The 13,653-nt window shown below is 30.9% G+C and overlaps 1 protein-coding gene across 4 annotated transcripts in view; it reads right to left on the reverse strand.

Moving 5' to 3' along the window:
- The window catches only part of LOC111697601 (espin), an 83,452-nt gene that overhangs the window by 25,123 nt on the left and 44,676 nt on the right, over positions 1-13,653 (reverse strand). For 3 of the 4 annotated variants that reach the window (XM_023467655.1, XM_023467654.1, XM_023467656.1), the window contains exons 1-9: positions 7,942-10,656; positions 7,657-7,820; positions 6,301-6,352; positions 6,084-6,153; positions 4,717-4,781; positions 4,615-4,641; positions 3,814-3,870; positions 2,791-2,883; positions 2,653-2,712 (exon numbers count right to left, since the gene is read on the reverse strand). In XM_023467655.1, the coding sequence (XP_023323423.1) occupies positions 2,653-2,712; positions 2,791-2,883; positions 3,814-3,870; positions 4,615-4,641; positions 4,717-4,781; positions 6,084-6,153; positions 6,301-6,352; positions 7,657-7,820; positions 7,942-10,359 (3,006 nt within the window). In that variant the 5' untranslated portion in view covers positions 10,360-10,656. Of the gene's footprint in view, positions 1-2,652; positions 2,713-2,790; positions 2,884-3,813; positions 3,871-4,614; positions 4,642-4,716; positions 4,782-6,083; positions 6,154-6,300; positions 6,353-7,656; positions 7,821-7,941; positions 10,657-13,653 lie in introns of those variants that run through there. The other variant, XM_023467657.1, reaches the window with a different exon arrangement.

A 13,653-nucleotide genomic window follows, 5' to 3' on the forward strand; every position in this document is an offset into this window, starting at 1 on the left:
AAAAAAGATAAAATAGAATAAAGATTTTTAAAACGATTTTTCATATATATATATAAGTTTATGATTTTATTAACTAACTAACAAAAGACTATTGCATTTTTTTGTGCCGATTTAAACAGCTTAAAATCCATTAAATATTCTTTTCAAAATAGATTTTTTGAAACCTATTTTTCCGCGAAAAATCAGGTAAATTTTTTTACAGGAACTCAATGCAAATATGTGAAGAAGATTCAAAATTTATCCCAAAAATATAAATACAGGGTGTCTCGAAAAAATACTAAGTTTGAGAAAACAATTTTGTAAACATTTTCCAAAAAAGCTGTAATTGAAAACCTTTATATTTCGTTATTTCATGATGTAATTTTTTTCTAGGCTTAAAGGAAAGGAAAAATTAAAGGGGGCATAGTGTGAAACCTAAGCAATTTAGGAGTTGATACCCATAAGACTTCTATCTGATGTCCCTGTCTCGAGAAATTGATATAAAACTGTGTCAAATATACCAAAATTTAAATATATAAAATTTTGTATAAAAATCGAAGGTTTAAACAGATCATGTCAGCAAATACGCAACAAATCTGGAAACGACGATATCCCAGAAGAAGCTGAAAAAAAGCTCCTATTATTATTTGAATTTAATCAATTTTCATTTTTAATAGATATAATTGTTAATATTATTTATACGTCCGTATTACGTGACCAGAACTCCCACCAATGACAGTGCAGTAAACTGGTCACGTGATACAAGGTTCGCACGGACAAAAATAAAAATAATTATCACTATTCCAAAATTAAACCTTGAACTAACTGAAAAATATAGCTTTTCAATGACAACGTGAGTGTACAAATTGAAAATATTGTCCCCTCACTACCCAATACCCCTCCTGGACCACCCTGTCTCGATAAAAGCAGAGGAAATATAAACTAGATTCTGAAGTTGGTTGCAGTCTGCTAACCAAGTATAGGATTCTCTAGATATTTTATTTCTATAAATAATTTATTAGGAGAAACTCCGCCAATACTAACTAAATTTCAAACTCATGTTATAAAGAAAAAATTTGAATTTGAAGGGGCTCCTTGAAACTATTTTGGAAAATGTATATATATATTTTGATGCACAAACACAGAAAATTAAAAAAAAAGAATATGTAGAAATTTTAATTTTAGGCATCCAAATTTGACAAAAATAAACTGACAATCATTTCAGGGCCTCTCTCTGAATTTTATTAGCAATCCCTTTAATATTTTGCAAGATGCTTAAAGGGACTGTAAAACTAAAAATGAAAGGACTGAAACCTAAGCATTTCAGGAGTTGATCGAGACCTATAAGAGTTCTATCTGATGTTTCTGCCTTGAAAAATTGATAGAACATTTGTCATAATTATACCAAAACTTATATATGTAAGATTTAGATTTAGATTTATATATATAAGATTTTGTAAGATTCTAAGTTTTAAAAAGATCATATTCAGCAATTATGCAACCAATCTGAAAACTAGGATATCCCAGAGGAGCCTGAAAAACTCAGGTTTGCTTCTATTATTATTTGAATTAATTTTTTTTCATTTTATATTGATATAATTGATAAATACGTCCGTATCACGTGACCAGAACTCCTACCAATGGCAGTGCAGTATCATTGTAATGTGATACAGTTTTCAGATTGGTTGCATATTTGCTTAATATGATCTGTTTAAAATTTAGAATCTTATACCAAATCTTACATTTATGAGTTTTGGTATAATTTTGACACATTTTTATATCAATTTCTCGAGACAGAAACATCAGATAGAACTCCTCCTAGTGATTTCCGCCTATATCCCCTTTCATTTTTCCATTACAGTCTAAGATTTCAAGGTTCAACGCGTTTTATTTTTAAATTTCTGAAATCCGTTCCTAGTTTTCCTATTTCAATAATAGAGCGATATTTAAACGTTTTAAACTACTCGTATTAGGATCTCAGTCAAGATTTTAGATATTTTAGCATTTTATCTAAATCTATAAAGATATAATATATCTAACATCTATAAAGATATACAACTTAAAGGTATTTATGTCGACCTAAGTCACTGAACGACGATGATATTGCTTGTTTAATTCAGGGATAGACGTCTCAAACCTGAATCTGGATGAATGCCAAATTAAAAATATTTCCGGCGGATTTTACAAATATTTTTTTATCTCTTCCTAATTATCATCACCTTAATTTAGGATGTAGCGACCGTGAAACCATTTCAAACTAATTTCGGCAATTGCGCGTGTTTACGGATATCAGACTTATCTACTTTAAACACACTGCACACTTAAACAAACTTAAACATACCCACTGGACCACAAACATATTAAACTTATATTTTTGTATTTTTAACAATTTTGGTTTAATTCCTACAAATAGGATCGAAAAAAGAAAATTTTATTGGATCAAGTTTGGATGTTCGTGAATTATTTCTGAACACGTTTGAATGTTTTTGATCATGTTTGGATGTGCGTGAAATATACCTGAACAAGTTTGAATGTTCGTGAACTATTTCTTAACATGTCTTAATGTTTGTGAACTATAAACGAACAAGTTTGAATGTTCGTGAACTATACCTGAACAGGTTAGAATGTTTGTGAACTATACCTGAACAAGTTAGAATGTTCGTGAACAAATACCTGAACAAGTTTGTGTTCAGCTTCTTGTGTCCTGGCATATCTCAGAAGCACCACAAGAACCTTTTAAAATCAATTAATCAATATAAGAAACTTTTTATGAATAAAAAAAATAATGTTTTAATATAAAAGTTTGTTTACGTCTGATTGGTTGTTTTCCGTTGCATCATTTATTGGAGTTTTTCCAAACTTATCTTCAGCTAGCTTTGCTCCCTCGCCAAGCAACCAACGAACCTTATAAATAAATATTTATTGATTTATTTAATGAACAATATTAACCCCTCCCCCCTCCATAGAACTACCGATTAGTTCAATTCGTTGGTTATTGGAATCGCCAGTTCGTTTTTAAAAACGTTCACGAACACCCTCCACCCGTTTCTTACAAACACTTTATTTCCTCTTACGGAAAAACAGGATATTTTAATCTTATTTCTGGAAAAACAGTTAAAATTAGAGGTAAAAATAAGACTCGAGGAAACAGGATGAATTGTTTGTATTGAAGTACTTTTGCTTTTAAACTAGAATTCTTGAGTTTTTCCCACATAATTCCTATATCTTTGCAACCCAATGTCATAGACCTTAGATATTTTTTAATCTGTGCATTTTGTGAGATAAAACAATTAAAGTTGGAAATATCAGGTTTACAACATCAGGTTGCTAAGATATATATGCATAACTATCCGTGATATCAAGAGAATTCGAATTATTTGGATATTTTTTAAACAAAAACTATTAATATATAAGATTAAACAAAAACGTTAAAAAATCTTACAAAATTAAGAATCTAATCTCATAGCAGCATAGAAAAGAAAATAATTCCAACGATATTGCTTGTAACTTGTAAGGAAAAATAAAACTATAAAAAAGTTGTTACGATTTGAAGATTTTACTCAACAATTTTTGTATATTGTTTTTTCGACTATTTTACCCAATGGTTAAAGTTTCTAAACCTGAAATTCTAATTTTCTAATCTTTTTATATTTTGAAGAGAGTGAACTGTAAGCAATATTGATCTATGAAATTCAAAATTTGAAAAATTAAAGGTTTACGACATCAGATTGCAAAGATATAAGGATTAGAAAATTAAAGGTTTACGACATCAGATTGCAAAGATATAAGGATTAGAAAATTAAAGGTAAGTTTGTTTTCAATAGTCTAACTGACCACTTGAACATGTCCCCTGCTGGCTGCAAAATGTAAAGGAGTTGCTTCGTCTCCATCCTAACCAAACCAAACCTTTCAAATCTGTATCTAGGGACCAAAATTAATGATGAGATCGCATAAGTTGAACTGCATAGTCTAAGCTGAACCCCTTCTTTTGGACTTGAACCAGCGCACAAAAGTCTAAGTAGTTCAACTACTTCCCACTTTTTATCAAATTTGGTTCCAGATTATTCATTTTTGCGACGCATGCAATCCAAGCATGGTTGAAGCCAAGAAAGATAACCTAAGAACTTCATTTCTTATGTCAAAAGAGTTTACTGCAGTTTTTGCAAAACAAATTTCCTAATCAGCACAACAGGAACTGAAATTTGACCACAAACATTTTCTAATCCCTATAATAATCTAAGTTTAAAATATCAAAGGTTTACACAATCATGTTGCAAAGATAAAGGGATTACAAATTTGAGCTTGCGGCTAAAACTTAATTGCTTTGTTGATATTCCTTTAACAAATCGCAGTTTTCGGTAGTTAAGAATATAGTAAATTTTCATTGGCTTAAACAGCGCGCGCGTAGAAGATACAATGATAATTAAGCAGAATTATTAAAAAAAATATTATCTTAAAACATTGAAAGATTAATTGTTCCCGCTGCGGGAAAATAACTTGGTTCGGAGCAGGTATGTCGCAAAGAAACTATAAAGTCACATTTTGAAAGACGTGTTTCATTAATCCATATTTAAAAAAAAACTTTGATAACAAATGTTTCATTTTAGATTATAATAAAGTCATTTGAAATGGTTCCTTTAGATTGATGTCCACACTTTGTTCCTGAAACATTAAGAAATGTAGGATGTTTAAGAAGGAGAATTAAAAAATAAGAAAATTTAGATGATAAAATATTACATTAATCATCCACTGGATACAAGAGAGGTTTCCCATTTGAGCAGCTGCATGGATCGGAGCCATTCCTAAATACAGACTAGATATATATACTTTCTAAACACAGATAATATAATTCCTAAACATAGACTACATATATATACTTTCTAAACACAGATAATATAATTCCTAAACACAGACTAGATATATATACTTTCTAAACACAGATAATATAATTCCTAAACACAGACTTCATATATATACTTTCTAAACACAGATTATATAATTCCTAAACACAGACTACATATATATATACTTTCTAAACACAGATAATGTAATTTCTAAACACAGAGTACATATATATACTTTCTAAACACAGATTATATAATTCCTAAACACAGATTACATATATATACTTTCTGAACACAGATTATATAATTCCTAAGCACAGACTATATATATAAACTTTCTAAACACAGATTATATAATTCCTAAACACAGAATAGATATGTATACTTTCTAAACACGGATTATATAATTCTTAAACACAGATTATATAATTCATAAACACAGACTACATATATATACTTTCTGAACACAGATTATATAATTCCTAAATAAAGATTATAAATTCCTAAATACAGATTATATAAATTCTAAACACAGATTATATAATTACTAAACACAACTCAAATAATTCTTAAACACAGAATATATCATTTCTAGACATAGTTTTATAACTTTTAAACATACAAATTTTTTTTATAATTCCTTTACACATAATTTTATATAATTAATTTGAAAATACATTTCTAAATACAATATTCTTTTTACCACACACAATTTACATTTATTTAGGCAGATTATTGTATTATATCAAGTAATCATAAATGAATCCTAATAATCTTATACTGAACAAAATAATCTTATTACGAATAATATATTTATATAGATATATTTTCTCTTTAAATCCAACTATAGTTACATTTAAAGCTTTTATTCCAAAGCTCCCATTTCTCTAAAGTAATTAATTTAACAAAATTTATCCTTTCTACAGTTAACGCTTTTATTCTCGAGCACAATTTTATACTATATGCCAAAGCTGAGATATTGTAATTATTTTATCTAACAAAATTAATCCTTCCTTCAAGTTTACGTGTATTCTTCAGCACTCCCCCCCCCTGGCCCCCCTCTATGTATTTTCAAATACATATATTGTTATATTGTATGTTTTTTTTACAAGCACAATCATAATAGTTTTTAACTTTATTTCAAAGCTGAGATATTGTAATTATTTTTATCCAAATATTGTAAATATTTCATTTAACCCTTTTCCTAGGTTTACTTTTTCATTCTCAATCCCCCCTCTCCCCTCCCCTCCTTCTACATACCATCTTGAGCTCTGCAGTTTACATCTCCTCCTTGTGCTACGAGATACTTCAGCACATCTAGATGCCCTTCCTAATATCATTTTATGTGCAAATATATATATTTAAGATAAATTTGTTTTATTGTCAAATTGATCAGTATTTCAAGGTTACCAAACGTAATTACCAAACAAAAAATATTTTGAAATTTTAAAACAAAATAATCTTTTCATTTATTCACCTGGGCCGCCAAGTATACAGGACTGACTCCATTCTCCATCCCAATGTTCGCACTAAAATAGAAATAAAATATAGGGTTTTAAAAACTTTTTTCCTTTCTACAATTAGGGTTATGAGGAAAAATAAAAATTATGTTGTCTAATCTTGGTCTTTTGAAGAATAGTAAATAAAATATGCATACGTGAAAAAAAATGAGATAACTTTTAAATATCTTTCTTACCATACTCTATTGTCTTTTAAAACGTTCACATATCTAGTCCTTTCCATACTCTATTCTCCTTGAAATCTGTTTACATATCTTCCTTTCCATACTCTACTCTCCCTTAAATCTGTTTACATATCTTCCTTTCCATACTCTATTCTCCTTGAAATCTGTTTACATATCTTCCTTTCCATACTCTACTCTCCCTTAAATCTGTTTACATATTTTCCTTTCCATACTCTACTCTCCCATAAAACTGTTTACATATTTTCCTTTCCATACTCTATTCTCCTTAAAATCTGTTTACATATCTTCCTTTCCATACTCTACTCTCCCTTAAATCTGTTTACATATTTTCCTTTCCATACTCTACTCTCCCATAAAACTGTTTACATATCTTCCTTTCCATACTCTATTCTCCTTTAAATCTGTTTACATATATTCCTTTCCATACTCTACTCTCCTTTAAATCTGTTTACATATCTTCTTTACCATATTCTACTCTCCCTTAAATCTGTTTACATATTTTCCTTTCCATACTCTATTCTCCTTGAAATCTGTTTACATATCTTCCTTTCCATACTCTATTCTCCTTGAAATCTGTTTACATATTTTCCTTTCCATACTCTATTCTCATTTAACTTTGTTAACATATCTTCTTTTCTTTACACTATTCTCCTCGAAATCTGTTTACATATCTTCCTTTCCATACTGTACTCTCCTTTCAATCTGTTTACATATCTTCTTTTCTTTCTTCTATTCTCCTTGAAATCTGTTTACATATCTTTTTTTCTTTCTTCTATTCTCCTTGAAATCTGTTTACATATATTTTTTTCTTTCTTCTATTCTTCGCTAGTTTTCAAACCGGACTGCACCCTGGTTTAAATGTATGAACATTTAAAAAGTAGAAAAATATTTTTAAAACAGAAATGTAGGCTATTAGTTAAACAGAAAATTTCCTTCTGCATGCATCAGTTTGACCTAAAAAACAAAACTTCAAAGTATTTTCATCTAGTTTAAAATCAAATGCTTAGATTTAACCAACTCACACGTTAAGAAATGTCCAATGATTTCTAGTATTTAGTTCACAAAAATAAATATCATCACTCCAAACAATATGTTATTAATAAATTCATAACACATCTGGAGGATTACCGCTTTAAGGAAGACGATGTAAATTTTATTTTTGATAAAGGTGGCGGTGGTGCGCTCTTCTGGGAGTTTGGACCAGCGTAGAAATATATTTCTACGTCATCAGGAATATAAGGTTGAGATTTATCATTTGTTTTCACCTTTTTCAACCTTTTCTTGTGATCATCCTGAGTAAAACAACTCTTCAACGTTAGCTTAAACACAATTAAAAAATTAGTTTTTTTTGAGAAAAATTACAAGGTTAAGGAGGGGGGGGGGGTGGTTAAAAGCTACGTTGTGAGTTCCTTCCTTTGCTATATCTTTAACCAAAGAGCGAATGTCTCTGTTAAACACAATTGGAGCAATATGCCTATGAATCACTTGGCCAACTTTGATCTCACTTTTATCTATTGTCTCTGCGTGTCTGAGGTTGGCACCACCCTGCTGAATGGATGCAAGAAGGGCATTCGATAATGCAGGGTTGGACTTTATTGAGGATTGTATTGCTGGAGGGGGAGGAGGAGAAGGAGCAGGAACAGTGGAAGCAGATATGCTTCTCATCTCAAGTTCTCTCCTATAAGAAGGAACAGCAGGAACATTTGAATATTGATCAGAAGTGTTAGGTTCATCCATATATTCATTTTCCAGAGTATCACTAGAATATTTACTATTTATCAAATCAGCAAATTCCTCATTAAATACGTCATCAATAGCTCCTGATCTCATTGCATCAAACTTTTCTTTGTCCCGAACCTTTTGCTCCTCAACATCAAGGAGGAATGCATCAACTTTTTTCATAACATCTCCAGCTGGTATCTCATAATCAATGTCCCATGTTTCTAGCTCAAGTGTCTCAAGAAGATCATATTTTGCCTCAAAGGTAAACATTTTTGTGGTTGCAATCTGTCTGATTTTTTCTTTTGAATCATCTGTTAAATAAAGGGCATCTGCACAGACAGGATCCCCATCTTCCAGGCCCATGTGCATGATTGCTCCTTTTGTAAGTTTACCCAAATTGTCTCCACATATGAAGCAAAAAAATTCCCCTTCAGAGGAAACTTTATCCCTGTTAATTTTTCGTTTACCGCAGCTGTCATTACCAAGATGTGCTGATCCAGTAGATTTTCCAGCATGCGCTTCAATTTCAGCAGTGGGACTCCCGTCCTGCATACTACACATTGATTTTGATCCTATGCCAGAATCAATGCTTCGTCTTGAGTGTCGTGACAGCATTGATGCAGAAATTGTTGGGCTTGTCTTTCCACTGGTATCATCATTATGAAAACTATGAAACATTTCGCTGTTAGGAGTATTATTTCCTGATGCAATTCCATCATCTGGTATGCTCATTTCAACTTTGTCATGTGGTTCGTTTGTTTCAAATGCATTTTTCATTGCTGACATGTCTTGTAAGATTTGTTTTCTTTCTTCTCTTAAGATTTTTATTCTGGCTAACATGTCATCCAAGCTAGAATCACTGTTCATGCTCTGAGGTCTGGGACAGTTTTCAGGGGTTGACATTTGCCTAACTAGAGCTCCATTTGAATTTTCAGAAACATTTTCCTGGGCCGCAAGTATCTTTTTTTGTCGAATAAAGGACAGTTTTCTTTGAGTTTCTTCATCTAAAATACTATTGTTAGGAGAAATAGTTGGGATTTCCCCACCTAGCTGACCATGGGAAGCTTTCTTTTTGCGAATAAAGTCAAGTTTTTTCTGTATGTCATCAGGAACTAAACTAATTGCAGGACATGACATCTGTTTCTTGTAAATAGGTGGTTGAAATTTATCTGTAAATGAATCTTTAGATTCGTCAGTTATATCAATTTGTTCTTGAGATACCTCAACATCCATTGAAGTTTCCTCATTATTATTGGACATTTTTTTATTGTTGTTACAATCTTCAGCCATCACAAAGTTGGTTGTTTCTTGTTCAATGGTTTCCACATGTTCATGTTCAACTACGTCAATTACAATTTTTTCATCTACATTTTTTGCATCTTCGGGTTCTTCATCAGTTTCATACTCCCACTCTGACGCAGAATCTTGTTCTTTCTGTTTGTAATCCATAGCATCAACATTTGCTGGTGAAGCAACTGTATCTGTAAAACTTTTGCGCTTTATTGAACAGTTTTGACCGCTAATTTCAGGAGTTTCTTCTTCAAGCATTGAATCCACAGCAATAGGTTCTGGGCAGATTTCCTCTTCACCCTTAGTTTCAACAAGATTTGTACCGTCTTTAACAACAGGAGATTGATCAAACTCCATAGAAGGTGGTTGACAAATCTCTTCCTCAGGGTTGACTTCTGGATCCTCTGAATTTTGTGACAATATTTGTTTCATCCTGCGATCTCTCTCTGTGTTAACCTGTGCTTCCATCCATGCAATCCATGTACATGGATCATCACAAAACTCACATGGCTCTGGAGATGTTATATAAGCTGGAAGTTTAGGTTTCATAGCTCTTATCTGTTCTCTGGTTAGGGACGGTTTCTCAAAAATGTCTTGGTTTGTTGAATCATCAATCATCTCTTCAGGCGAGCATTCAATCTGTTCTATCACAACTGGATGAATTTTTATTGTTCCCGATGCTTCCTCTGTTTCTAGAGTATTACCTTCATCCATATTTTCCTCTTCATCACTTTCTGTTTCATATTCATATTCATATTCATACTCAGACCCTTCCTCCTCGTCCTCTTCAACAGGTTGTGCACAAACCTTGGTATCCATGCTGGTTAGTTGGTGGTGTTAGATGTTGTTAGAGGTATTGGTATTCTTGGTGCAGTTTACTAGTTGTAGATACTGGTGCAGTTTAGTATTAAATACAATGTTTAAATATTCTATTTTCCACAACTAAATTCTTGCCTAGGAGCTACACTTGAATGGGAAGCTGTGCGTTTTTGTCTCATCATGCCCCATGGTGTTTCTTTGTAAGGCATTGGACAATTTACAGGTATAACTGGGCAGGAGACAGATTAGACTTTTCTCTAAAACTCTTGAATTTCAATATCAGTGGTAAACCGTGACCCTAGTGCACCATATTCTAGCTGCAAGTTTTTAGAATTCCTGAATAAAATATTTAAAACTTTTCAAATAAGAAAAAGATAGAATGTCCTCACACAAATTAATCAAGAACTATCTAGAAAATCCCAAGTTGTCAAACTGTCCAAACTGATCAAGTAAATTGTAAAGAGAAAGAAAGAACATATAAATTTGAAATAAGATCAAACTAATTTCGAAGCAAACTACTTGAATATGAATATATATTCTGGGAAATAATTTTTTGTTTTACAACTATGATTTGTAAGATTAGTAATTTCATATGAAAAATTATCACGAATTAACTTTTTTTCTTTAAAATGAGTTTAAAATGGGTAAATAATATGTATTTGAATCCCTTTCCTGAAGAGGGGGGGGGGGGGAAACTTTAATAAATCTAGGAACTAAGTATTTATCTACCCTTCTCATTCGATTACTCATAGGTCACAGCTAGATGGGAATATTTTGATAAAATTAGATAGTATTTGAAACTATATTTAAATCAAACTCATAAAGAATTTGTAAATTTTAAATATCTTAACTCTATTTTTTATTATTAGCTTTGTATTTTATATTTATGATATTTATGCACTAAAAGCTTTTAAAATAAAAATGTAAAAATCGAAAATTTTATTTAATTAATGAATTGAAAATTCTAAGAACGAGAATCCACATTTAAAACTATTTTATCATTTTGAATAAATCAATTAAAATTGAATTTTACCTGGTGGCCTAGGATAATATAGGGAAAATTTTTTTTTAATTCCTTTTAAAATTAACACCAATGTTTAAATTTACGTAGACTATATACAGTGTTTAAATCTAGAATTTGGTTCCTAAACTGACTTCCACCGATCTATATCAAAATTCCTTATTATCGATCTACAGATCTTGGATCTTTACAATAATATTCCACTTAGATTGACGATCACTAAGAGCTTAGATAACTTTAATCTTTGCTTTAAAGATCATTTTATTAAGAGCTAGCAGGCTGAGCTCTGTAATGCCTTCAGAGGATCAATTCGAAGTGATCTCTAAAATCTATCAAGTCTCAGCAGGGGCGTACACAGGATAAAAAGAAAAAGGTATTTATGGATGAAAAAGAAATAAATAAAAACTAAATATAAACCTGAGTTAATTTTTAAATTTCATATTTTGTGTATCCCCACCCCCCCTTGAACTATATTGGCCCTGCTAGGCACCTCTAGAATCTGCTGCCTGAGACCTGAACTTGGGCCAAACTTTAAGCATACCTGGAACAGGGGCGTGTACACTCTATATACTCTATACACACACAATATTTGTTAGATTATCTAGAAAACATTTCTTGAAATTTTTTTTACAATTTTTATTATTTTACATCGTAGAATATATTTTGCTGTCTAATACGCGTAGTTTTCCAGTAGTATCCTTAAACATTTTCCTCCAGGCCTAAACTCCACAAAACTGAAAACTGCTCAATCTTAAACATTTTCCTCCAGGCCTAAGCTCCACAAAACTGAAAACTGCTCAATCTTAAACATTTTCCTCCAGGCTTAAATTCCTCAAAACTGAAAACTGCTAAATCTTAAACATTTTCCTCCAGGCTTAAATTACTCAAAACTGAAAACTGCTAAATCTTAAACATTTTCCTCCAGGCCTAAACTCCTCAAAACTGAAAACTGCTCAGTCTTAAATCGAAATTTGAAGTGAAACTCTAGATAAAGAGGCGCATGCCCGGTTCACAACAATACCCTTGAAAACTTAAAATGATCAAAAATATGGAAGATTACGTAATTTTTCTTGTTTTATAAATGTTTAATTCTAAAAATATCTCCACTCTTTCTGAAGCAAAAAAGGCGCAAGTCACTTTTGAAGAGAATACAAAAATGAAAATAAAGAGTTTTCAAAAACAAAAAATGGGATTTCTAATTCTTACTTGATCAGCTAAAACTTTTAAGGGCACCGTTGTGAATCGGAAAAACCATTTTTAAATGGAGGGTCAGTTGAATTACGTTCACAGGAATTGTTATTCATTGAAAGGTCCATATTATCGGATCAAAATTAAGCCATCTTTTTGTTCTAAAGATTTTATATTCATAAAGGTCAAATTCATTATAATACTACTATTTTCTATTGGCAATAACTTATTCCCCCCGAATATTGGGTTCTTATATTTTTACTGAATAGGTAAAAAATCTCTTTAGCTGGCTTTTGGATTTAAAGCTAGAGGTGTGGAAAGTATTTGAATGGAATTTGTATAGGTTAGCACCGTATTCAAAGTTCATATTAAAAGATATGATATTTTTTTATTTTTCTCATCAAAAGTTCTACAAAACATAAACCTAAAATAAATAAAAAATCAAATTAATGGTTGTCACGTTTATAACGGTTCTTTGGGATGATCTTTTATGCAGAAAGGAAGATTTTTTTTACGTTTTTATACAAATTATGAAAAAGTAAACAAATATAAAAATAGGATAAACAGTAAAATTTTTAAGATTGTTTTGAAAGAACTTATTTTTTTAAACTTTGATTTGGACGCATTGGGTAGAGTATGTAAAGGTAAATAACATAGCTTATAGAGGATGGATTTTGTAGATTATATGTGAATGGATTATGTAGATTATATGAGGATGGATTATGTAGATTATTAACATAAATAGTTGGTATGCATAAATAGTAGACAGATTATGTAGAATAGATATATAGAAGGCAATTCATTTATTTAAGATAAAGGATAGATTATGCACGTAGATAGATAATGCAACAAATGATATAATTATATTTTATGACTAAATTGATGAAATTTAGATGAAGCTCTGCAATAAAGTTTATTTTTAAATTCTGGAATGTAGATGATACAGACAAATCATAGAAAGTAGATTTTACAGAGTATGGTTGGTAGCATGGTACTAGAATATATAATACTAATACATTTATTACAATCACGTATAAAGGTTCGGAAGTGAAATTACAAAGTTCTGGTCGGCTAGTTATTCATAG

This window comes from Eurytemora carolleeae, unplaced genomic scaffold (assembly GCF_000591075.1).
Source record: "Eurytemora carolleeae unplaced genomic scaffold, Eaff_2.0 scaffold182, whole genome shotgun sequence".
Classification (NCBI taxonomy): domain Eukaryota; kingdom Metazoa; phylum Arthropoda; class Copepoda; order Calanoida; family Temoridae; genus Eurytemora; species Eurytemora carolleeae.